The sequence below is a fragment of the Acomys minous genome (assembly GCF_964271855.1).
Source record: "Acomys minous genome assembly, chromosome: 19".
NCBI lineage: Eukaryota > Metazoa > Chordata > Mammalia > Rodentia > Muridae > Acomys > Acomys minous.
The window spans coordinates 60437691-60460368 of NC_140499.1; the positions used below are offsets into that span (position 1 = coordinate 60437691).

At 51.6% G+C, this 22678-nt stretch overlaps 1 protein-coding gene across 2 annotated transcripts in view; it reads left to right on the plus strand.

Annotated features, from left to right (window-relative positions):
- The window catches only part of IQGAP3 (IQ motif containing GTPase activating protein 3), a 48778-nt gene extending 31978 nt beyond the window's left edge, over positions 1-16800 (plus strand). For both annotated transcript variants that reach the window (XM_084769863.1, XM_084769864.1), the window contains exons 23-38: positions 1611-1819; positions 2495-2647; positions 2864-3027; positions 3313-3537; positions 4111-4251; positions 6589-6673; positions 6875-7107; positions 7414-7546; positions 7639-7741; positions 8139-8265; positions 9058-9145; positions 9712-9924; positions 10363-10529; positions 10745-10846; positions 11569-11677; positions 15797-16800. In XM_084769863.1, coding sequence (XP_084625989.1) covers positions 1611-1819; positions 2495-2647; positions 2864-3027; positions 3313-3537; positions 4111-4251; positions 6589-6673; positions 6875-7107; positions 7414-7546; positions 7639-7741; positions 8139-8265; positions 9058-9145; positions 9712-9924; positions 10363-10529; positions 10745-10846; positions 11569-11677; positions 15797-15910 — 2366 coding nt within the window. In that variant the 3' untranslated portion in view covers positions 15911-16800. The remainder of the gene's footprint in view (positions 1-1610; positions 1820-2494; positions 2648-2863; positions 3028-3312; positions 3538-4110; positions 4252-6588; positions 6674-6874; positions 7108-7413; positions 7547-7638; positions 7742-8138; positions 8266-9057; positions 9146-9711; positions 9925-10362; positions 10530-10744; positions 10847-11568; positions 11678-15796) is intronic.
- Positions 16801-22678: the final 5878 nt, after the last annotated feature.

Genomic DNA, 22678 nt, shown 5'->3' on the forward strand with positions numbered 1-22678 from the left:
AGTGAGGCCCACTATTGTTTCCCCAAGATCCCCACTGCCTGCACCTCTCAAAGCAGCACTCATGCAATACTGAACAGTGGTTCATTTGCCTGGAACCCTTACCAGATTTCCTCTAGCCACAGAGCCCAGATTGATCCAGGCTCCAAATATGATGGCTTCATTCATTACTAGCTGGGTAACCTATGGCAAGTTGCCTGCTTTCTCTCTCTGCCTTTGAAAGCTCATCAGTAGGGTGGGCACTGTAGTGCTTGACCCATTGAGGTTTAAAAAGTGAGAGGTACTTAGATTTGGGGCTGGAGAGATGGCTCAGTGATTAAGAGCACTGGCTGTTCTTCCAAAGGACCAAGGTTCCATTCCCAGTACCCACAACTGCCTGTAGTTCCAGGCCCAAGGGATCTGATGCCTTCTTCTGCCTTTTGTATAGTACACAGACATACATGCAGGCAAACACCCATACACATAAAATAAGATGAAAACAAAGCAAAAACACCCAGATGCAAGTCTGGTGGTACCTGCTTATAACTAGCTTTTATTTTTTTGCTTTTTTGAGACAAGGTCTCTCTTGTAGTCCTGGCTGTCCTGGACTCGTTTTGTAGACCAGGGTGGCCTCGAACTCACAGCGATCCACCTGCCTCTGCCTCCCGAGTGCTGGGACTAAAGGCATGCACCACCACACCCAGCTATAACTAGCTTTTGAGAAGCAGAGGGGGAGGATCCTGAATTCAAAGCCAGCTGGGACTGCACAGAAGCACCAGACCTGCAGTGAACCGTGAGGCCCGCTGCCTGTCTCACAGTGAACGTTGTGTGTGTTAGATTCTGTTACTCCAGGAAGTTTACTCCAGGGGCTTCTTTTGGTTTTGTTTGTTTGTGGTGGTTGGTTTCTTTTTTTTTTTCTTTCTTTCTTTTTTTTTTTTTTTTTGAGACAGGGTCTCTCTGTGTAGCCTTGACTGCCCTGGACTCGCTTTGTAGACCAGGCTGGCCTCGAACTCACAGCAATCCGCCTGCCTCTGCCTCCAAAGTGCTAGGATTAAAGGAGTGCGCCACCACACCCGGCCTGGTTGGTTGGTTTTCATTGTTGTTTATTTGTTTTGTTTTCCTGAGCTTTGACCAACTTCGCTACCTATACCCCACCCCAATCATGGACACTCCTTATAAGTGCTATGTGAAGCTGCAGAGTTTACGTGGTAGCCGACAGGTCACGGGCATGAGAGACAGGTCAGCCCAATATGCAGGGGAATAGGTGAGATAGACCGAGGAAGCCTTTAGAGGGCATCAAAAAGTGTTGAGGCTGGGCTTGGTGGCGCACGCCTTTAATCCCAGCACTTGGGAGGCAGAAGCAAGTGGATCTCTGAGTTCGAGGCCAGCCTGGTCTTTAGAGTGAGTCCAGGACAGCCAAGGCTACACAGAGAAACCTTGTCTCAAAAATCCAAAAAGTGTTGGGGCCATGGTTGGGTGGGGAAAGTCACTAGAGAGGCCTACGTGAGTGGTGCGGCAGAGACGAGCTGAGACAAGAGGTGAGGGTAGACCTGGCAGAAGGCGCCTGGGGTCAGGCAGATGCTGGCAGAGAGACTGTGACAGTGCCTGATCGATGTCGCCTCCCCTCCCGCCAGTGCACGCACGCCACCCTCCCTTCTCCGTGGTACGCAAGTTCGCTCACCTCTTGAACCAGAGTCAGGAGGACTTCTCAGCTGAAGCAGAGCTGCTGCAGCTCCAGGGGGAGGTGGTCAGGAAGATCCGGTCCAATCAGCGGCTGGAGCAGGACCTCAACCTCATGGACATCAAGATTGGCCTGCTGGTCAAGAATCGGATCACCCTGCAGGTGAGCCCCACTCCCCCACCCCCGCCCCTAGCCATAATTCAGCCCTTTTCAAACGTGTCAGTCACCACCTGGCTCAGGGCCATGTGCCAATGGTCCTCTGCCCTTGAGGTCAGCCGCTGGGTGTGTGGTACAGGAGGCAGAACCCTGCGGGGAGAGTGGGAACGGCTAGCTCAGCCACTGCTGGGGCTGTGGGTGATCAGTTAATCCAGCACTCGGGAGGCAAAGGGAGGTGGATCGCTGTGAGTTCGAGGCCAGCCTGATCTAGAAAGCAAGTCTAGGACAGCCAAGATTACACAGAGAAACCCTGTCTTGAAAAACCACAAAAAAAAAAAAAAAGAAAAAAAGAAAGAAAGAAAGAAAAAGAAAAGAAAGCTCCTGTAAATTACATTCAGATATGGAGTAGGGGGCCAACGGTGCTGTGGCGTCTCCACCCCAAGATTAGACAGTAGGAAATAGGAGCAGAAGCATGGGTGGGCACAGTGCCTCCGCCTGGCAGCCCGCAGCTCTTTGAAGACTCACCTGTGAAAGCAGAGGTGCCAGGTGGGGTTGCAGGCAGTAGTAGTAGGGGCCTCTCTCTCCTCTCGCGAGCCTTGCTTCTTCCAGACACTGAGTCTGGACCGTATGTCTCGGGGTTGGTACCCACCCGGGCTGGTTGGTTTGCACGCCCACATGCAGGAGGTAGCCTCCCACTGCAAGAAGCTGACCAAGAAGAATAAGGAGCAGCTGTCGGACATGATGATCCTGGACAAACAGAAGGGCCTGAAGTCTCTGAGCAGGGACAAGCGGCAGAAGCTAGAAGCCTACCAGCACCTCTTCTACCTGCTGCAGGTGAGCGGAGGACTTTCCCAGGGAGGAGCGTGGCGTGCGCATGCGCGGTTGAGTACGTGCCCTGTACACACAACACTGAGAAAAGCAAAACAACTCAAAGACTCAGGAGGCCTCCCCCCCCCACCCCCCCCACCCTCTCTGAAGCCTTTTGTAGCTGATCTGGCCCCTAATTCTCCAGGAGCATCCCCAGTTCTCTGTCTCACTGATTGTCCACAGACTCAGCCCATCTACTTGGCCAAGCTGATCTTTCAGATGCCCCAGAACAGAAGCACCAAGTTCATGGAAGCTGTGATTTTCAGTCTGTACAACTACGCCTCCAACCGCCGGGAGGCCTACCTTCTGCTCCAGCTGTTCAGGACAGCACTCCAGGAGGAGATCAGGTAGGTTCTCCCGACTCAGGAGCCGGGGTCGGGTGGGGGATAGGGAGGGCGGGTCAGATATAGTGGCTGTTGCTGTGTTTCCGTCTATAGGAAGACCTTAAGAGGGCTCTGGAACAGCATGGTGAGGGGGTGCAGACTGACCTGTTAGCAGGAAGGAGGGCACCCAGACAGTGGAACCTTTCTTAGGGTGGGCACTAGGGTAGGCTTGAACAGGCAAACCTCTGGTAAAGGACAGGCAGCTATGACCTCCTTAGAGCACAATGCCAGTGACCTATTGCACCGCAGGTCAAAGGTGGACCAGCCCCAGGATGTGGTGACAGGCAACCCAACAGTGGTGAGGCTGGTGGTGAGGTTCTACCGCAATGGGCGGGGACAGAGCGCTCTGCAGGAGATCCTCGGCAAGGTCATCCAGGATGCGCTGTCAGACCGGTCAGTCAGCATCCACACCGATCCTGTCCACATCTATAAGAGCTGGATCAACCAGGTGGAGGCCCAGACTGGACAGCGCAGGTGAGGCGGCAGGAGGGGAGGGCATGCTTTGATCAGGCCCCTATGCAGAGCTGTGGGGAAGCGTGGGTGTGTTCAAAGGTGACATGCAAAGGATTTATGCAGAGATGGTGCCAGGCCTACAGATTGAGGCCTGGCTTTCTCTGTTACCCCAGCTGCCAAGGATGATTTGATAGTAGCACCTTGGTATCTGCCTTTGAGTCTGGCAAAAATCCCTCTTTTCCAGCTGTTCTGTGGCACCTGAATCTTCCCTCCCCACTGTGCACCCTCACTGCTCAGTCCTCCCTCCTCCCTCCCCACTGCTCAGTCCTCCCTCCCTCCTCCCTCCCCACTACTCAGTCCTCCCTCCCTCCTCCCTCCCCACTGTGTACCCTCACTGCTCACTCCTCCCTCCCTCCTCCCTCCCCACTGTGCAACCTCACTTTTCTTCCTGAGTGTGGCCTTTTTCTTGGTCCTTCCTCCTGCTATACTGGTCTGTCTTGAGCCTCTCTACAGAAGACTGTATAGTTATAGAAGGGTGGATGGGGAAAACTTGGGGAAGGAGACACCATCTTTACCATGCCTCTCTGCCCACAGCCGGCTCCCCTATGACGTCAGCCCTGAACAGGCTCTGAGCCACTCTGAAGTCCAGAGACGATTAGACATTTCCCTACGCAATCTCCTCGCCATGACTGATAAATTCTTTGTCGCCATCAGTTCATCTGTGGACCACATTCCGTATGTGTCACCACCTCCCCCAGGGCTAGGCCAGTTGGGGACTGGAGAGCAGAACGGTGACCCTGAAGGGAGGGGGATGGGAGGGGAGGGAGCTAGAGGCTTCCATGTGTTGATGCCCTGGCCAGGGGACTGAGCTGGGGTGCTGCAGGTGGGTCTGTGTGGCTGGCACGATGTCACTGGTCAAAGGGGAGCCCAAAATGATGACAGGGACATACTGTTGTCTGGGATCAAGTGGAGAAAAGACGGGGCTCTTTGGCCCACAAAGTCAGAAAAGGATAGTATTTCAAACAAGTAACGTACTTCATAGTTAGTCTTCCCTCTCACACTTTTTTGGTTTGTTTGTGACAGGGTCTCTACATAGCCCTGGCTGTCCTGAAACTTGCTGTGTAGACCAGGCTGACTTCAAACTCACAGAGATTCATCTGCTTCTGCCTCCCAAGTGCTGAAATTAAAAGGGTGTGCCACCATGCCTGGCCCTTTTTGTTTTAAAGTGTTTGGTTTTGTTATGGTGTTTTGCCTGCATGCATGTTTGTGCCTGGTACCTTCAGAGGCCAGAAAAGGGTGACAGATCCCGAGAGTGAGTTAGAAGTGCTTGTGAGCCACCATGTGGGTGATGGGACTCTTCCTCCAGAAGAGCAGCCAGTGTGCTTAACCACTGATCCATCTTTCCAGACCCTAGTTCTATTTATTTATTTTTGGTTTTTCCAGACAGGGTTTCTATATATAATAGCCCTGGCTGTCCTGGAAATCTTTATAGGCCAAGCGGGCCTCGAATTTACAGAGATTTGAACTTAAAAAAAAAGAATGGCCAGTAATCTGGAGGTAGACGCAGGGCAGTCAGAACTATAGCCAAGCTTTGTACATCTAAATTTGAGTCCAGCCTAGACTGCATGAGACCCTGTCACAGAACAGACAGACAGACAAAAATCATCTAAGGCTTTTGTTAAAAACTACTGGATAGTGCCAGGTGTGGTGGCACACACCTTTAATCCCAGCACTCAGGAGGCAGAGGCAGGCGGATCGCCATGAGTTTGAGGCCAGCCAGGGCTACAGAAAAAAACCCTGTCTCAAAAAACAAAACTACTGGATGAAGCTGGATGTGGTGGCATATGCCTTTAATTCCAGCACTGGGAGGCTGAGGCAGGCAGATCTCTGAGTTCCAGGACAGCCAAGGCTGTGGCACAGAGAAACCTCATCTCAGGGAGCAGGTGGGATGTGGGCTGCTATCTTCCAGATCGTTCAGGCACCAGCCTTGGTTCTTAGCACTGAGGGCAAGGTTGAGTGCCAAAGGGGAAGCAGCCCCAAACTGGAGTGAGCTGGATTGAGGCTTTGCGATTTGGAGTTAGAAAGCTTGTCTGAAGTCTAAGAAGAGAAGTCTGTAGGTCTGGTTGCCGAGAGTGAAGACGACTTATTTGCAGAGTCTGATTAGCTTTGCAGTTGCAAACCTATCACAGGAGTACCATAAAGAAGTTCAGGGGTTGGGGATTTAGCTCAGTGGTAGAGCGCTTGCCTAGCAAGCGCAAGGCCCTGGGTTCGGTCCTCAGCTCTGGAAAAAAAAAAAAAAAAAAAAAAAAGTTCAGCATGGCCGGGCGTGGTGGCGCACCCCTTTAACCCCAGCGCTCAGGAGGCGGAGGCAGGCAGATCTCTGTGAGTTCGAGGCTAGCCTGGTCTACAAAGAGAGTCTGGGACAGCCAGGACTACACAGAGTAACCCTGTCTCGAAAAACCAAAAAGAAGAAGTTAAGCGTGTTGTGAGAACATTGTTGCCTTCACAAAACCCTTGCGGGACTGAGTGCCCCTCCAGCCTTCCCAACCGGGGACAGATGCGCACATGATAGTCAGGCAGGCCCTGCCGCAGCCCAGACATGCTACTTGGGACCTCTGGGAGCTGGCAGATTGGGCTGCTTTGGAGCCTCCTGGGCCATCAGGTACCCAGGAGACGGGATAACGTGCGTCCCTGGGGACGGTGAGGTATACTGTAAGCAGAGGTGGTCTGTGGGGAGATGAGGGGGGCTCAGATAAAGGTTCTCGTGCAGGCAGTGGTGGCATACAACTGTAGCAGCAGCACTTGGCAGGCACAGCTTGGAAGTGTGAGTTTGAGGCCAGCCTGTACCACACAGCACGACCCTGTGAGTTGGAGGCAGGGAGAACTGGAGACGGAGCAAGATCAAAGGCCCAGGGGTAGAGGGCTGTAGCGGGGAGCACTGTAGGTAGCAGGGGTGTATGTGTGGGCTCAGCTCTGGTGTGGCTGAGGTTAGGAGGGAGAGGCAGCAAGGACGGACCCTGAGTCCTGGGACAGGGACAGAAAGAGCTACAGCAAACCTGTTTTGTCCCTGAGGTATGGGATGCGGTATATGGCCAAAGTCCTGAAGACAGCCCTGGAGGAGAAGTTCCCCAATGCCACCGAGAGGGACATCTATAAGGCAAGTGTTGTGTGTCTCTTCTGCCACCTCCAAGACCCTCCTTTGCCCAAACAGACAGGATGACAATCTATGCTATAAACCTCCAAAGAAAGAAATGGGTCCTATCCTGTAAATTGGGCCTGGCCCACCAGTGGGGAATGTGGAGCTTTGGCTGTCAAGGTAGCGTCTGGAACTTTCTGGAAAGTTCTCCTCTGCACTCAGGTGGTTGGGAACCTCCTGTACTACCGCTTCCTGAACCCGGCTGTGGTAGCTCCCGACGCCTTCGACATCGTGGCCATGGCAGCAGGCAGCACCCTGGCTGCCCCACAACGCCATGCGCTGGGGGCTGTGGCTCAACTCCTCCAACATGCTGCTGCTGGCAAGGTCTTCTCCGGGGAGAGCCAGCACCTTCAAGCCCTGAACGGCTACCTCGAGGACATGCATCTCAAGTTCAGGTCTTGGGTCTTGGCACCTTACTCCTCTCTGGCTCTGTCACCACTTCTCATGGTTCACGTGCTCCTCCACTCTCCAGAGTCTGAGGAGGAGCGCTCCAGAGGCACGGGGTATAGGAGGTCCTGGAGGGCAGCAGCGCGCCTCCCAGGGGACAGAGAAGACTATTGACGAGCTAGCATGGAGGACCAGATAGAAGCACAGGGCAGGGGCTGAGCCTAGCACCGGACCCGGCCTGACTCCGATGGTGGCCATCCACGTGGTGAGCGCACCAGCCTAGCCCACTCTGACATGTCCTCTCTCTGGGACAGGAAGTTCATCTGCAGAGCCTGCCAGGTCCCAGAGCCAGAGGAACGCTTTGCCATAGACGAGTACTCAGACATGGTAGCTGTGGCCAAGCCTGTGGTGTATATCACTGTTGGGGAGTTGATCAGCACACACGTGGTAAGGGGTCAGCCCCGGAGGGCTAGGCGGAAAGTCCACGTAGAGCCCGGCCTGCCTCAACCCTGCACCCTCTTTCCTTCTGCCATCCATAGCTCTTGCTGGAACACCAAGACCAACTGGCCCCCAGTCACCACGACCCCCTCCACCAGCTCTTAGAGGACCTTGGGGAGCCACCCACCATCACTGACCTCATCGGTGTGTATCTTCTGGAGCCAACTCGACCCTTCAGGGATGGCTGTCAGCAGCCAGCTCATCAAACCCCTCAGAGGAACGCAGACTCACAGCCTTGGATGGCCAGTGCTAGAAGAGGCCAAACCAAGGCAACGCCCAACGCAGTCGTACACAAGAGATGTGGCGGGAGGTCTAGCGCTAGAACTCGAGAATGAGAGGCACTGGGCATGCAGTGGAAGGGCAGTGTCCCTGGGGTGCCACGACCTCTGAGTGTAAGGCCCAGCTGGCACCCAGCTTGAGGTCACACAGAGCCGCCGCAACAGCAGCTCAGTCCATGGGTGTCAAGGTTGAGGGCATGGGATGGTCCCATGGGACAGCGAGGGAGGGCTTCCTGTCCCACCCGTCCCTCATCCCATCTCAGGTGAGAACATAGCCACAGACGGGCGTGTGGACCTGAGCAGGCTCGAAGTGTCCCTGACCCTCACCAACAAGTTCGAAGGGCTGGAGGCAGATGCTGATCACACTAGCAACCAAAGCCTGCTTCTGAGGTGGGTGTGGCAGCTCCCCCATTTCCTATTACAGTGGTCTCCCTCAGAGACAGTCACCATACCTTCTTGTTCCCCAACTCCCACTTAACTCTTGTTCTTCAAAATGTCCTCCCTGAAGCCTGCCTCACGCTGGCCTTGCTCAGAATAGCATCAGCCATTTTTATTTTTTGGTTTTTCAAGACAGGGTCTCTCTGTGTAGCCCTGGCTGTCCTGGACTCGCTTTGTAGACCAGGCTGGCCTCGAACTCACAGCGATCCGCCTGCCTCTGCCTGCCAAGTGCTGGGATTAAAGGCGTGCACCACCGCGCCCAGCCAAAACTTTTTTCTCCCATTCTCTATTACTGTTATGTATGATTTGGGGGAGCACGTCATGGCATGGGTGTGGCAGTCAAGGCAGCCTTGTGCAGTCAGTTCTTTTGAAAGACCTCCATCTTTACGTGTGTCCCAGGGGTGGAACTCAGACTTCACACTTCTGCAAAAGCCAGTCAGGAAGGACCACACAGGGCTGGTCTGCTCATCCAGGCCAGTTAGCAGCAATAGCTCCCTGAGGCAGGAAGCAACCCAGAGGAGGGGTCAGGGGTCATGAGAGTCAGCCATGGGGGCTCACAGGGGGAGTGGCTATTTGGGCTGGAGGATCAGAGGGGGCCAGTTTGAGGGAACAGGCTCTCTAGGAGACAGCACTCTCCTGGGCATCACTAACAGCACAGACCTGGGGCAGGATCCTCCTTAGCCTTAGCTCTTTGGCCTGCCCTGTCCAGACCCTTCCAGGCCCTCACCCCGTCCTTCCCTGCAGCACCAAACAGATGCTGGCTGACCTCATCCAGTTCCACCCTGGGGATTCCCTTGAGGAGATCCTGTCTTTCTCAGCTCCCAGAGAGCACGTGAGTAGCCAGGCCAGTCCATGAGAGCCAGGCCTCTGACTTCGACCCCAGAGGCCGTAGGCTGATGGAGCAGTCTAGGCAGGGGTTAGGATAGTGTGGATGGGAGTCCGTTCTGTGGACATGAGGGAATTGCTCCGGAAAGGGGAACTCTTGGAGGGTTTTGAGGCAAGAAAGGATGGTAGGTAGGCTGGCTGTTGGGGCTGGAGTTTCCCAAGTAAAGCAGGCATGTCCCAAAACAGGTAGGCAAAGTCTATACATACGCTTCATGCCCATAGAGTGTCATGTTGGGTTGGGAAGCTGTTAGCAGCCAGTGTCTCCTTGGTCTGTATGTGCCCTTTGGGTACATCTGTGACCCACAAGGTACTTTCATGTGTCCTTGCCTGTGTGTTCCCCACCTTTCCCACTACCATCCACCTGACCCCCAAGACCTAGCCTGTGATGGTGGTGCTTTCCTGATAACACACAGGAATGTGCATAGGGCTCCCAAGCTCTAGGGGTTTGTTCTGTTTCGAAGTAGGGTGGTGGGGCCTGGGTCCCCCCTCAGCATCTCTGCCCCCCCCTCCCAGGAAGAGGCCCATCATCGGCTGATGTGCTGGCGCCAGGCCTGTGACACCCAGAAACCAGAGCCACTTCGACGACACCACTCACTGACAGCTCACTCTCTCCTGCCGCTGGCAGAGAAGCAGCGGCGTGTCCTGCGGAACCTGCGGCGGCTGCAGGGCCTGGGGCTGGTCAGGGCCGGCGACTGCTACCAGGGACTCGTGGACGAGCTGGCCAAGGTGATAACCCAGGCCAGGACTACATGTGGCTTATGCAACGCCACTGTGCTAGCATTCCAGAGGCAGGCTTCTCCCTGGTGGGCGCCATCCCAATCTGCCACCAACTTGAGGAAGGCCCAGGGTTCTTTTTGAAGGGAAGGTCCTAAATTAAGCAGGCAGACAGATTTCCTCCCAGCTCTCTTCAGCTGAGATGGGGTAACTCGGAGAGAGGCGCTGAGTTCATGCTTGGGGTATCTTGCATTCTCTCCTAAGTAAAACGGCTTTTGAGATGGTTTCCTGGTGCTGGGAAGAGCACCCACAGGCTAGACAGACACTCTACCCTAAGCCATCCGGCCTCGTGTCCACTTCCTGTTTCTCTTAACCAATCATCGCGGTGAGCCTGTGAGGTGTTCCAGGACTAGGAGGACCGCTGACCTGCTTCCTCATCTCCGTCTGCAGGACATCTGCAACCAGCGCAGGCACCGGCAGCGGCGGAAGGCGGAGATCCTGAGACTCAGGGCCACACTGCAGGGCCTCGATGCAAAAACCACCTTCTATGAGGAACAGGGTGACTACTACAACCAGTACATCCAGGCCTGCCTTGACCACCTGGCCCCCAAGCCCAGGTCGGTACTGTGAGCACTACCCTAACCTCTTGGTACCCCCACCACCACTCCTGCCCCAGCAGGGTGCTGCCTGCTCCTAACTCTGGTGTCTGCGGTCCCCTCCTCACCTCCCACAGCAGGGAGGCTCCTCAGGGCCTGGCATCTTCCTGCCAGCCACCAAGAGCCGGCAGGCAGTGTTGAAAGTTTGTCTAACTCTGGGGCCTTCTTTTCCACAGGAGCTCTGGGAAGGGGAAGAAGCAGCCGTCTCTCCACTACACAGCTGCCCAGCTCCTGGAAAAGGGCGTCTTGGTGGAAATTGAAGATCTCCCCGTCTCTCAGTATGTGTTTTTGGGGGACAGAATATCAGACCCTTCCTGTCTCCTGGGAGGAACAAAGCTGGGCCGAAGCTCTGAAGGACACAGGGTTGGGAAGAGGAGGAATTTGCTTGGTGAAAGGGAGTCAGGAACAGAGTGGTGGGCATGCTCCTGCGCTGCAGGAATGGTGGGAAAGCTGTTCGGAGGTGAGAACAGCTGGGTAGGGCCATGCAAGTAAAAAAGGGGGTGAGGGGGAGAGGGAGGGAGGGAGGGAGAGGGAGAGGGAGGGAGCGAGGGAGGGGAGAGAGAGAGAGAGAGAGAGAGAGAGAGAGAGAGAGAGAGAGAGAGAGAGAGAGAGAGAGAGAGAGAGATTGAGAGACTAACTAGGGAGCTGAAGAGAAGGCCCAAAATTAAAGAGCACTTCCCTCATCCAAGAGGTCTTGAGTTCAATTCCCAGCAACCACATGGTGGCTCACAACCATCTATAATGAGATCTGGCGCCCTCTTCTGGTGTATAGGTGTACATGCATGCAAAACGCTAGTAGTTAGGTAGATATCTAGATAGATGACAGACAGGCACACTAGGCAGACGTCAAGCTGGGAGAAGACAGAGCAGGCACCAGCACTGAAACAGAAGGAGAAGCCCTGGCTCTCCGTGACAAAGACTAGTGCTGTAGTGAACCGCAGCAGGAGTGGGGGTGGGGCTCTGAAAAGAGGGGCCCTGTGTTGACTCCTCTTCCTGACAGCTTCAGAAACGTCATCTTTGACATCAGTCCGGGAGATGAGGCGGGAAGGTTTGCTGTCAACGCCAAGTTCTTGGGTGTGGACATGGAGCAGTTCCAGCTCCACTACCAGGTGAGGCCCTAAGGGACCTGCTAGAGCCAGGATGGTGAGCACAGGTCTGTATTCCAAACACAGAGGAGGCTGAGGCAGGAGAATCAAAAGGTCAAGGCCTGAGGCTGGTGATGGCTTGAGTTTTGGTCCTTGAGGCCACCAAATGGTGGGGAGAAAGAATGGACTTAGGCAGTTGTCTTCTGCCCACTACTTATGTACAGTGTGCTGCAGAACCACCTATACACACACACACAAATAAAACTAAGTAAATAAATATAAACAGCCGGGCATGGTGGCGCACGCCTTTAATCCCAGCACTCGGGAGGCAGAGGCAGGCGGATCGCTGTGAGTTCAAGGCCAGCCTGGTCTACAAAGTGAGTTCAGGATAGCCAAGGCTACACAGAGAAACCCTGTCTGGGGGGAAAAAAAAAAATATATATATATATACATACATATATATATATATATATATATATATATATATATATATATAAAAACAATTTTTTTTTTTTCAATCTCAAGGCCAGACTTCAACTACAGAGTTAATGGCCAGTCTAGGGAATTTTGTGAGATTTTGTCTCAAAACAAAAAGTAAGGCTGGGCATGGTGGAACATATGTTTAATTCCGGTACTGGAAAGCAGAGGCAGGTGAGTTCTAGGCCATCCAGGTCTACATAATGAGAGCCTGGGGCTGGAGAGATGACTCAGAGGTTAAGAGCACTGGCTGCCCTTCCAGAGGTCCTGAGTTCAGTTCCCAGCACCCACATGATGGCTCACATCTGTCTAACTCCAGTCCTAGAAGATCTGACACCTTCTTGTAGACATATATGCAGGCAAACCACCACTGCACATAAAATTAATAAACTTTTAAAAATAATAAGAGATCCTGCCGGGTGTGGTGGCACATGCCTGTAATCCCAGCACTCAGGAGGCAGGTAGATCTCTGTGAGTTTGAGGCCAGCCTAGTCTACAAAGTGAGTCCAGAACAGCCTAAGGCTACACACAGAAACCCTGTCTCGAAAAATAAAGAAAGAAAAAAAAAAAAAAAAGAAAAGAGATCCTGTCTCAAAACAAAGACACAAGTAAAGATTAAAATTGGAGAGAGAGCTGGGGATACAGGTCAGCGGTAATACTTGCTTAGCATGTTGGAGCCCTAGGTCAGATCCCAGCACTGAGAAAGGAATTCACCCCAGGGCTTTAGCTTCCTGTCTGCCTGCCTTGTTTAATCCCCTGGCCACTCTACGGCTAAAAGGTTAAAGAAACTGACCCCGTCCTAGCTAATGTGCAGGAAAGTGATGATTTCATTTTTATTCGAAACAAGGTCTCCTGTCACCCACTAACTGAGGATGACCTTGGCTTCGATAGCTGAGGATGACGCTGGCCTTGAACTCACAAAGATCCACCTGCCTCTGCCTCCGCAGTGCTGGGATTAAATGTGTGCCACCATGCCCAGTCCCCAATCCCACATTTTTTCCCCCCAAGACAGGGTTTCTCTCTGTAACCTTGGCTGTCCTAGACTCACTTTGTAGATCAGGCTGGCCTCGAACTCACAGTTACCGGCCCGCCTCTGCCTCCAGAGTGCTGGGATTAAAGGCATGCGCCACCACGCTCTGCTTCCTACCTTTTTTTTTTAAGAGGCAGGGTCTCCTAAGGTATGTGGTGGCACACACCTTTAATCCCAGCACTTGGGAGGTAGAGGCCGGTGGATCTCAGATCTAGGACAGCCAGGGCTACACAGAGAAACCTTGTCTTGAAAAACCAGGGGAAAAAGGAGGGTCTCCCTGAGCCTGCCAGCTCACGGTTTTGAGTCAGTTGGCTGTGCTAGGGTTATAGCACATACTGCTGTGGGTGCTGAGGATTCAGACTCAGGGTTGCTCACTCAACTAGCCCTTTCTCTGCTGAGATACACACTATCCCCCTTATTTTTTCTTAAGGTATATTTGATTTATTTGTGAGTGGGTGAGTATGTACCTATGTGCCTGCGGAGTCCAGAAGAGGGCGACTGATCCCCTTGCACCTGGAGTTATAGTCATTTGTGGGACATGGGTGCTGGGATCTGAGAACTCTGCTCCTAATGACTGAGCAGCAGCTACTCTAATGCCTGAGATATCTCCCCAGTCCCTATTGTTTTTTGAAGTAGAGCTTCCTCTGTACCTCAGGCTGCCTTTTTTTTTTTTTTTTTTTTAAGATTTTTTATGTATGAGTGCTCTATCTGTATGTGTACCTGCAGGCCAAACGAGGTCATCAGATCCCAGTATAGATGGTTGTGAGCCACCATGCGGTTGCTGGGAATTGAACTCAGGACCTCTTAGAAGAACAGACTGTGCTCTTAACCGTTGAGCCATCTCTCCAGCCCTCAGGCTGCTCTTAAGCTGAAGGAACTCAGCCTCCTGGCCTTACAGGTTCATGCCACTACATCCAGTGAGTGTGTGTGGGGGGGGGGGGGGTATATTTCTTTGTTTTTTTTTAAGACAGGGTTTCTCTATTGTATTTATTTATTTATTTAATTTTTTGGTAGGGGAGGGGTTTTTGAGACAGGGTTTCTCTGTGTAGTCTTGGCTGTCCTGGACTCACTTTGTAGACCAGGCTGGCCTCGAACTCACAGCAATCCACCTGCCTCTGCCTGCCCGGCTCTTTACTATTGTTTTTTAAGTTATCTGTATTATCAGTATTATCAGTAGGCCTGGATAACGATCAATTAAGACACAGACATTAGTTATATTTTAAAATAGCCTTGCTGGAGGGTGGTGGTGCACGCCTTTAATCACAGCACTCAGGAGGCAGGGGCAGATGGACTGCTGTGAATTTGAGGCTAGCCTGGACTACAAAGTGAGTCCAGGACAGCCAAGGCTACACAGAGAAGAAACCCTGTCTCGAAAACCAAAAAAATAAATAAATAAAAAGTGAGTCACAGAGGCAGCAAACAGTAATTAGCATCAAAATACATTAGACCATTCCCCAACATCTCACTCTTAGCTCAGTCTAACCTAAACTCATTGAGCTTTGTCAATCTCTCCCTCCCAAGTGCTAGAATTAAAATCATGTGTCACTCTGCCCAGCCCTGTTTACCATAAGCTATATTTTATTCTTTTATGTGTGTGAATGTAGGTGCACATTCATTCAGATGCCAGGGAGGCCAGAAGAGGGGTTTGGATCCCTTGGAACTGGGGTTACAGGCAGCTGTTAAGCCGCCTGATGTGGGTGCTGGGAATCAAGCCCAGGTTCTCTGCAGGAGCAGCAAAAGCTCTTAAGTATTGAGCCATCTGTCCAGACCCATTTATTGTTTGTTTGTAAAAAGAGTCTTATTTTGTAGCCCAAGCTAGCCTAGAACCTGTAACTATCCTGCCATGTCCTCCCGCGTGCTGGAGTTACAGGTGTGTGCCACCATAACCTATTTCCAAGCAGTAATTTTAGGGTCTTTGGTTTTTTGTTTTTGTCTTTGTGGGGAGGGGTTGGTTTTGTTGAGACAGGGTTTCTCCGTGTACCCTTGGCTGTCCTGGACTCGCTTTTGTAGACCAGGCTGGCCTTGTACTCACAGCCATCCACCTGCCTCTTCATCCCGAGTGCACCACCACACCTGGCCAAGCAGTGATTTTTCAATACACGGCTCTCTAGCCTTAGGAAACCTGGTGTCGCCCCCGGGGCGTGGTGGCACACGCCTTTAATCCCAGCAGAGGCAGGTGGAGCATTGTGAGTGCGAGGCCAGCCTGGTCTACACAGCCAAGACTAACACAGAGAAATTCTGTCTCGAAAAACCAAAAAAAAAAAAAAGCCGGGCGGTGGTGGCGCACGCCTTTAATCCCAGCACTTGGGAGGCAGAGGCAGGCGGATCGCTGTGAGTTCGAGGCCAGCCTGGTCTACAAAGTGAGTCTAGGACAGCCAAGGCTACACAGAGAGACCCTGTCTCGAAAAACAAAACAAAACAAAAAGAAAGAAAAGAAAGTCCTGGCTGTACTTGGCTTGACATTTGGTCAGATCACTGAGCCGGCCTGTTTTTCTCATTTGCAAAGTGGGCTTTCAATGCCCTGCTTTTGTGGCCAGTGTTCCTGGCAGCTGTAAGGCTTTGCGACATTAGTGTTTCCTGGGCTGCTGGGCCACTCCCAGAAGCTCTTAAACCCTCTCCTGTTTCTCCCCTCCTAGGACCTTTTGCAGCTACAGTACGAGGGTGTGGCTGTCATGAAGCTCTTTAACAAAGCCAAAGTGAATGTCAATCTTCTCATCTTCCTCCTCAACAAGAAGTTCCTTCGGAAGTGATGGAGGCAGCGGTGCTGCCGGCCTCTTAGCTGACTTGTCCTCACATTAACCTGCCGTGCTCCCTGCAGACCAGAGCTCACCCACCCCTCTGCCCAAGAGGAATTGTCCTACTTGGCTGCAAACACTGGCATTTCTACCCCCTGAAGTGGGCCTTGCTTCCAGGTCGAGCTAAGTGGACCACACATCTTCCTGTGAACCAGGAAGCTGTACTCACTCCTGGAAAGGCCCATGGTTTTGCATCGCCACTGTGTTTGTGTGATCACCCCGGGATCTGCAAGTACTCGCTGCATTGCCCAGCAGCCCAGCTCCCTTCCTTTCCACAGACTCCAAAGCCAGGGCCAGGCTATTGGCCCTGCCCCACCTTCATAAGCCATGGGCATTGCCACCCCCACAGCCCAGGCCTCGCTGTGCCCCCTCATCATGTCCCAGCAGTGACATGGGTGCAGCATTTGCTGACGGACGTCCATGATAGTGAATGCACACCTCACATCTCCTTCCTCCATTTATGCTGTTTCCTATGTGGGTCACTGGGGTATTTATTCTCACCTGATTGTTGTGTAGCCTAAATCGTGGTTTTAATTCTCACTTTCTGAACTCAAAGTTTTCGTTTTCCTCATCAAACTAACGTCTGTCTCATTTTCTTCCCCTTCATAGTAGAGTCTCTTGGGGTTGGAGCAGGGAAGCTTCCTGGCTCCAGGGATCTCTGATGACCTCATTATTTCAGCTTTCTCCAGGACAAAAAGCAGTCTTGCCAACTTCCCTGTTACCTCAGAGCTGACTGTGTGGTTCGCATAGATCTGCCGGCCTGTCCTGGCCACCCCAAGTCTTCCCGCTTCCTGCCCTTGCTGCTCTTCTCCTGTCCTATTAATAAAATCAGCCGTTGCCCCACATCTGTCAACCCCTGGGTTATTTCCTGTAGTATAGCCCCTCGAGTTCTGGGGTGCTGCTTCCAAGAACTTGGGGATACATCTCTCAGGAGGCTTCTCCCTACCATAGGAACGGGCCCACTATGTCTGCCTGCCCAGGCTTGTACGGGTGGTGGATCTGGCATCAATTTCTTTCCACCCCAAGGGACAGAGAGGAGGAGGAAATGCTCAGGCCAAGAAGAGCCCAGTCCAGACTTCTTCCACCCATTTTAGACAGCTCCAGTTTGTGCCCAGCCTGAGCCTGAGTCCCCTTCCCCTGGAGAAAGCTTCCCTGCTTTCAGGTAGCTGCCAGGGCCTGTGGGGGAAGGGATGACAGACGCCTGCCTGACGCCTGAACTCAGCAGCTCTATCAGGCGCGCACATTTTCCTGGCCCAGCCTGCCTGCCTCTGTTCCATGCCACTCTGTCACTCAGTATCTGTGTCACTGTCACATTCAATCTCACGCAAAGTCTCTTCCCTCTTAACATGTCACAGTAAAAACTTCAAGTGCTGCCTCGCTCCGGGTGACAGTGACATATACCAGGATCCGAGTTTCTACGCATGCTCGGTCATCGAAAATCTCACACTCACCAAGTGGCTCTGACACTGTCCTGCTGGAGGACCACACACCCCACCCCCCACGAACAGTCACGAGCTCAGCCACACATACCACATGGAGAAATGTCACAATAGCTAAGCTGCTAAGGGCAACGCCGGACTCACTCAGCGCACTTCCTTGCATCCCTCTCATCCCTACCTGGTAGCAGTGCCTAAGAAGCTCGGGTTAATCAGTGACCTTGCCAAGTTCCAAGGCCCGGTTTGAGATACAGGGGCTGAGCCTCTGCAGGTCGGAGTGTCAGAAATGTGAATGCAAATGGCTGGCAATCAGAAAAAGGATTCTAGTCCAGGCGTGGTTGCATGTCAGCACAGGACAGTAGAGGCACTATATTCAAGACCAGCCTTGGCTACACTGCACATTCAAGGCTAGCTTGGGTACACGAGACCCCGTCTCAAAGAAGAAAAAGCCGCAGCGGACTAAGGACATATAATTCAGTGGCTCTGTGGTATGTGGATTGTCCAGGACACCCAAGGTCTGTCACACTGGGGGGATGGGGGTTGACTTCATAGGTAGATGGTCCTGAGAAAGAACAAAAATTCACACTTTTAGAAAAGAATGTCATTGAGCCCTAACCCTCTGTCTTAAACCATATGCAAATATGGTGTAAACATATTTAAACAGAATCTTATTACATAGCATAGGCTGACCTTGAATGTGTGATCTTCCTGTCTCGGGCTTCCCAGTGTTGGGGAAATAAATTCCTTCAATGTGGTTCATGGGATCTAACTGAAAACACTGAAACTAGAGATCTCTTAGAAGAAAACGTACTGGGCCTGTGGCTCAGTCAGTAGGGAGCCTGCCTAGCAAGCACATGGCTTTGGGTTTGATTCCCAGTACTGCATAAAAGCAGGTGTGAGGCGGGCATGGTGGCGCACACCTGTAATCCCAGCACTTGGGAGGCAGAGGCAGGCGGATCTCTGTGAGTTCGAGGCCAGCCTGGTCCAGGACAGCCAGGGCTACACAACCTGTCTCAAAAACAAAACAAAAGCAAAAAATAATAACAACAAAAACCAGTTGTGGCAGTGTGCACCTGTAATCCCAGCACTTTGACAGCAGGAGAATCAAAAGTCTAGTCTACAAAGTTCCAGGGCTATGCAGAGAAACCCTGACTTAGAAAATGGACAGGGGAGGGCTGTATTGCCTATACAACAAATGCAAAGCCATCCTGCTACATGTGAGACCCCGACACACGTACATATGTGTGTGCGTGCACGCTCACTTGCACACAGACACACACCTAAGTTTTCCTTACTTAGGCTTGACAATTTTTTTAGGAAACCAAAAACTAATTCGAGTAGGCAAGCTGGCTAACAGGCCTGAAAAGCAGTGCTCTGAAGATAATAAAAAAAAAAAAACTATGGTGATGCACACCTGTAAGCCCAGCCCTTGAGAAGCAGCACTGCCACTACTGGGAGCTTAGCCCAGGCTGCGTGGTGAGCTCCAGGCCAGAGAGAGACCATGTCCAAAAGGAAAAAAGCAAATGGGCACAAAGAGAACTCAAACAAAACAACAACAACAAACAAACACTCGGGCTGGAGAGATGGCTTGGAGGTGAAAGAGCACTGGCTGCTCTTCCAGAGGTCCTGAGTTCAATTTCCAGCACCCACATGGTAGCTCACAACCGTCTATAATGAGATCTGGTGGCCTCTTCTGGCCTGCGGGTGTACATGCAAATAGAGCACTCATATACATAAAATAAATAAATCGTAAAAAAAAAAAAAGTAGCTGAAGGGCAGAGGAAGGGGTGCCTTCTAGGTCGTTCATCGGGAGTCGCCAACCATATGCAGCTCAAAGCTATCTCGATAGAACGGGCACAGCATTTGTCTCTGTGCCAGACTACAAATGCCACGTGACTAGCACCCGACACTCCTGTTGCTGTACTGTCCCTGCCACAGTGGACCATCACCTCAAACTTATGATGAGGTACAACTTTCTCTGTCTCAAATATATGTATTTGTATTTATTTGCACATTCACACACACACACACACACACACACACACACGAGAGAGAGATGGTTCTGGGACCCTTAGTCTCTTAGTCTCAGCACTCGGGAGGCAGAGGCAGGTGGATCTTTAGGAGTTCGAGGCCAGCCTGGTCTACAGATTGAGTTCCAGGATAGTCAGAGCTACACAAAGCAACCCTGTCTGGGACCTCCGCCTCCCAAATTAAAAGACTTACTGTTTCCCTTCTATTGCTAGGATCAAACACCAACCAAAGCACCTTGGGGAGGAGAGACTTTATCACGTTATACAGTTTTGGTCCATCCCTGAGGGAACTCAAGCAAGGACCTGGAGACAGGAACTAATCGGCAACTACAGAGGAATGCAAGGCCACAGGCTAACCGGCATGGCTTCCTCAGCTTGCTTTCCTGCAGTCCCAGGACCACCCGCCCAGGGATGGCCCCACCCACATCAACCATCAATTAAGAGAATGCCTGTGAGGCATTTTCTGAAGGGAAATTCCTCTTCCCAGATACTCTAGTTTATGTCAAGTTGAGAAGAGCTAACCAGGGCACTTCCTTGTTGTGGGCTTCGACCTTTTCCAAACCTACTTCATTTGAGGTTCTTTAATGCTTACACCTCCCTTCCAGCCCACCGACCCTAGATAGGAGAGAATGGAGGTAATGGGAACAGGGGAAGTAGACCTTTTCCCACTCTGTTCCTGGGAGCGATTCCCCTGGCGTAGTTGGCAGGATTTCAGCAGACCAGCAATTCAACCAAACTTGCTGCTGGAACCTGGAACAGCACTGGAACCCAGAGCCCCGAAGCGCTCCCTGGAGTGGTGTAGTCTCAGAGTCTGTACTAAGATGTGTTTCAGCTGGCAAAAGCCAAGCCCCCAGCACAAGGTGGTTCATCTTCTAGTGGATAAACATCACCTGTTCTCTCACAAGTCTGTTCCCCATCCCAGACTTGGGATCAAAACAAAAACTTTATATCCACTACGCCTTATTTTTAATTTATGTGTATGATGTTTGCTTGCTTCCACCAAGGAGGCCAGAAGAGGGAGACAGATCCCCTGAAGCAGGAGTTACAGATGTTTGTGAGCCGCCGTGTGGTGCTGAGACCTGAGTGTGGGTTCTCTGCAAAAGCAGCCAGGGTTCTTAACCACTGAGCCATCTCTCCAGCAAATCCCTCTTCCCATTTTTTTTTTAAGTTGGGGAGGGGTCAGGAAGGCAGACTCATGTCAGGCCAGAGGACAACATGTAGGGGGCACGAATTGAACTCAGGTCACCAGACTTGGCAGCAAGCACCTTTACCCACAAAGCCATTCACCTTCCTGGACAAAACCTTTATTTATTTATTTGTTTGTTCGTTTATTTATTTTTCAAGACAGGGTAGCCTTGGCTGTCCTAGACTCACTTTGTAGACCAGGCTGGCCTCGAACTCACAGTGATCCACCTGCCTCTGCCTTCCGAGTGCTGGCATTAAAGGCGTGCACTACCACGCCCGGCTATTTTATTTTTATAATAATTTTTTTTTCTGAGGCAGCATTTCTCTGCATAGCCCTGGCTGTCCTGGAACTCACTGTGTAGACCAGTCTGGCCTCAGCTGCCTTTCTTTGTTGCCGCTTGCTGTGACTGTCTGTGGCACTGCCCGGTGAGAGGCTACAGCTAGGATTTCAGCATCTCAGATATGGTTTGGCTAGCATTATTATTTTAAAGCTCACATAATATGTTCTGATGTATATCTTTGTATATATCCCATTGGTTCTGCTCCTTCAGAGAGCCCTGACTAAAACGCCAGGCTGTAGAAAACTGAGGAAATCAGCCAGGCGTGCTAGTGCATGCCTTTAGTGCCAGCACTAGGGAGGTAGAGGCAAGCGGAACTCTGTGAGTTCAAGGACAACCTGGTCTACAAAGCGAGTCTACGCCAGCCAGGCAACACAGAGAAATCCTATCTCAAAAAAACAAAAAAAGAAAAAAAAAGAAAAAGAAAACTGAGGAAATCAAGGACTCACAGCTGGAAAAGAGAGAGTATGCAAATCTGTCAAGATCAAGAAAAGCAGGTGTGCCGGGCGTGGTGGCGCACGCCTTTAATCCCACCACTCGGGAGGCAGAGGCAGGCGGATCGCTGTGAGTTCGAGGCCAGCCTGGTCTACAAAGTGAGTCCAGGACAGCCAAGGCTACACAGAGAAACCCTGTCTGGAAAAAGCAAAAAAAGAAAAAAGAAAAAAGAAAAGAAAAGAAAAGCAGGTGTAGCCAGACATGGTGGCACACTCCTTTAATCCCAGCACTTGAAAGACAGACAGATCTCTGTGAGTTCAAGGCCAACCTGATCTAAAACGTGAATCCAGACCAGCCAAGGCTACACAGAGAAACCCTGTCTTGAAAAACAAACAAGAAAGAAAGGAAGGAAGGATGGAAGAAAGAAAAGGAAAAACAAGTGTATTAAGCAAGTGTGTTGTGGAGAGAGGGCTCAGCCGTTAAGAGTACTGGCTGCTCTTGCAGAAGACTCAGATTAGATCCCAGCACCCACATGGCAGCTCACAATTCCAATCCAAAGGGTTCTATTCTCCTCTTCTGGCCTCTGAGGGCATGGCACGCATGTGTTGCGCAGACATACACAGAGGCAAAATATCCAGTAAAATAAAGAAACCTTTAACAAAGGAAGAAGGAAAGCAAGTGGGACAGGAAGCTTAGAATTTGCTCCCACACATGCTTTTATGTTTTGGTCATCACAGACAAGGCAGAGGCCCAGCAGCAGTCCCTGCCATGGCTGCCAGTCAAGGGGCAGGATGAATCACACTGTAAAAGTCCTGAAAAGCAAACAAGCAAGGTAAGAAGTTATTTTTGTCTGTGTTGGCAATGTTGGGAAGGTGGAGGCAAGACGGTCATGAGGTCAAGGTCACCCTCAGAGACACAGTGAGGTCAAGGCCCAGCCTGGGATAAATAAGTCTGACCCTGTCTCAAAATTAAAAATAAACTGGGCGGGCGGTGGTGCACACCTCTAATACCAGCCTGGTCTCCAAAGTGAGTTCCAGGACAGTCAGAACTACACAGAGGAACCCTGTCTCAAACACCAAACCAAACCAAACAAACAAAAAAGGTTTTCTGGGGCCACTATTTCTGAGAACCGCTGCCTAATGTATCTGAATTGTATAAAGACATTTAAATAGGTTTGGTTGTGATCTCTTTTCTTTCACATTTTTTGAGACAGGAACTTAGGATGTAGCTAGTGAGATGGCTCAGTGGGTAGCCTGACCACATGAGTGGGTGGCATTTCCAGAATCCACACAGTGGCAG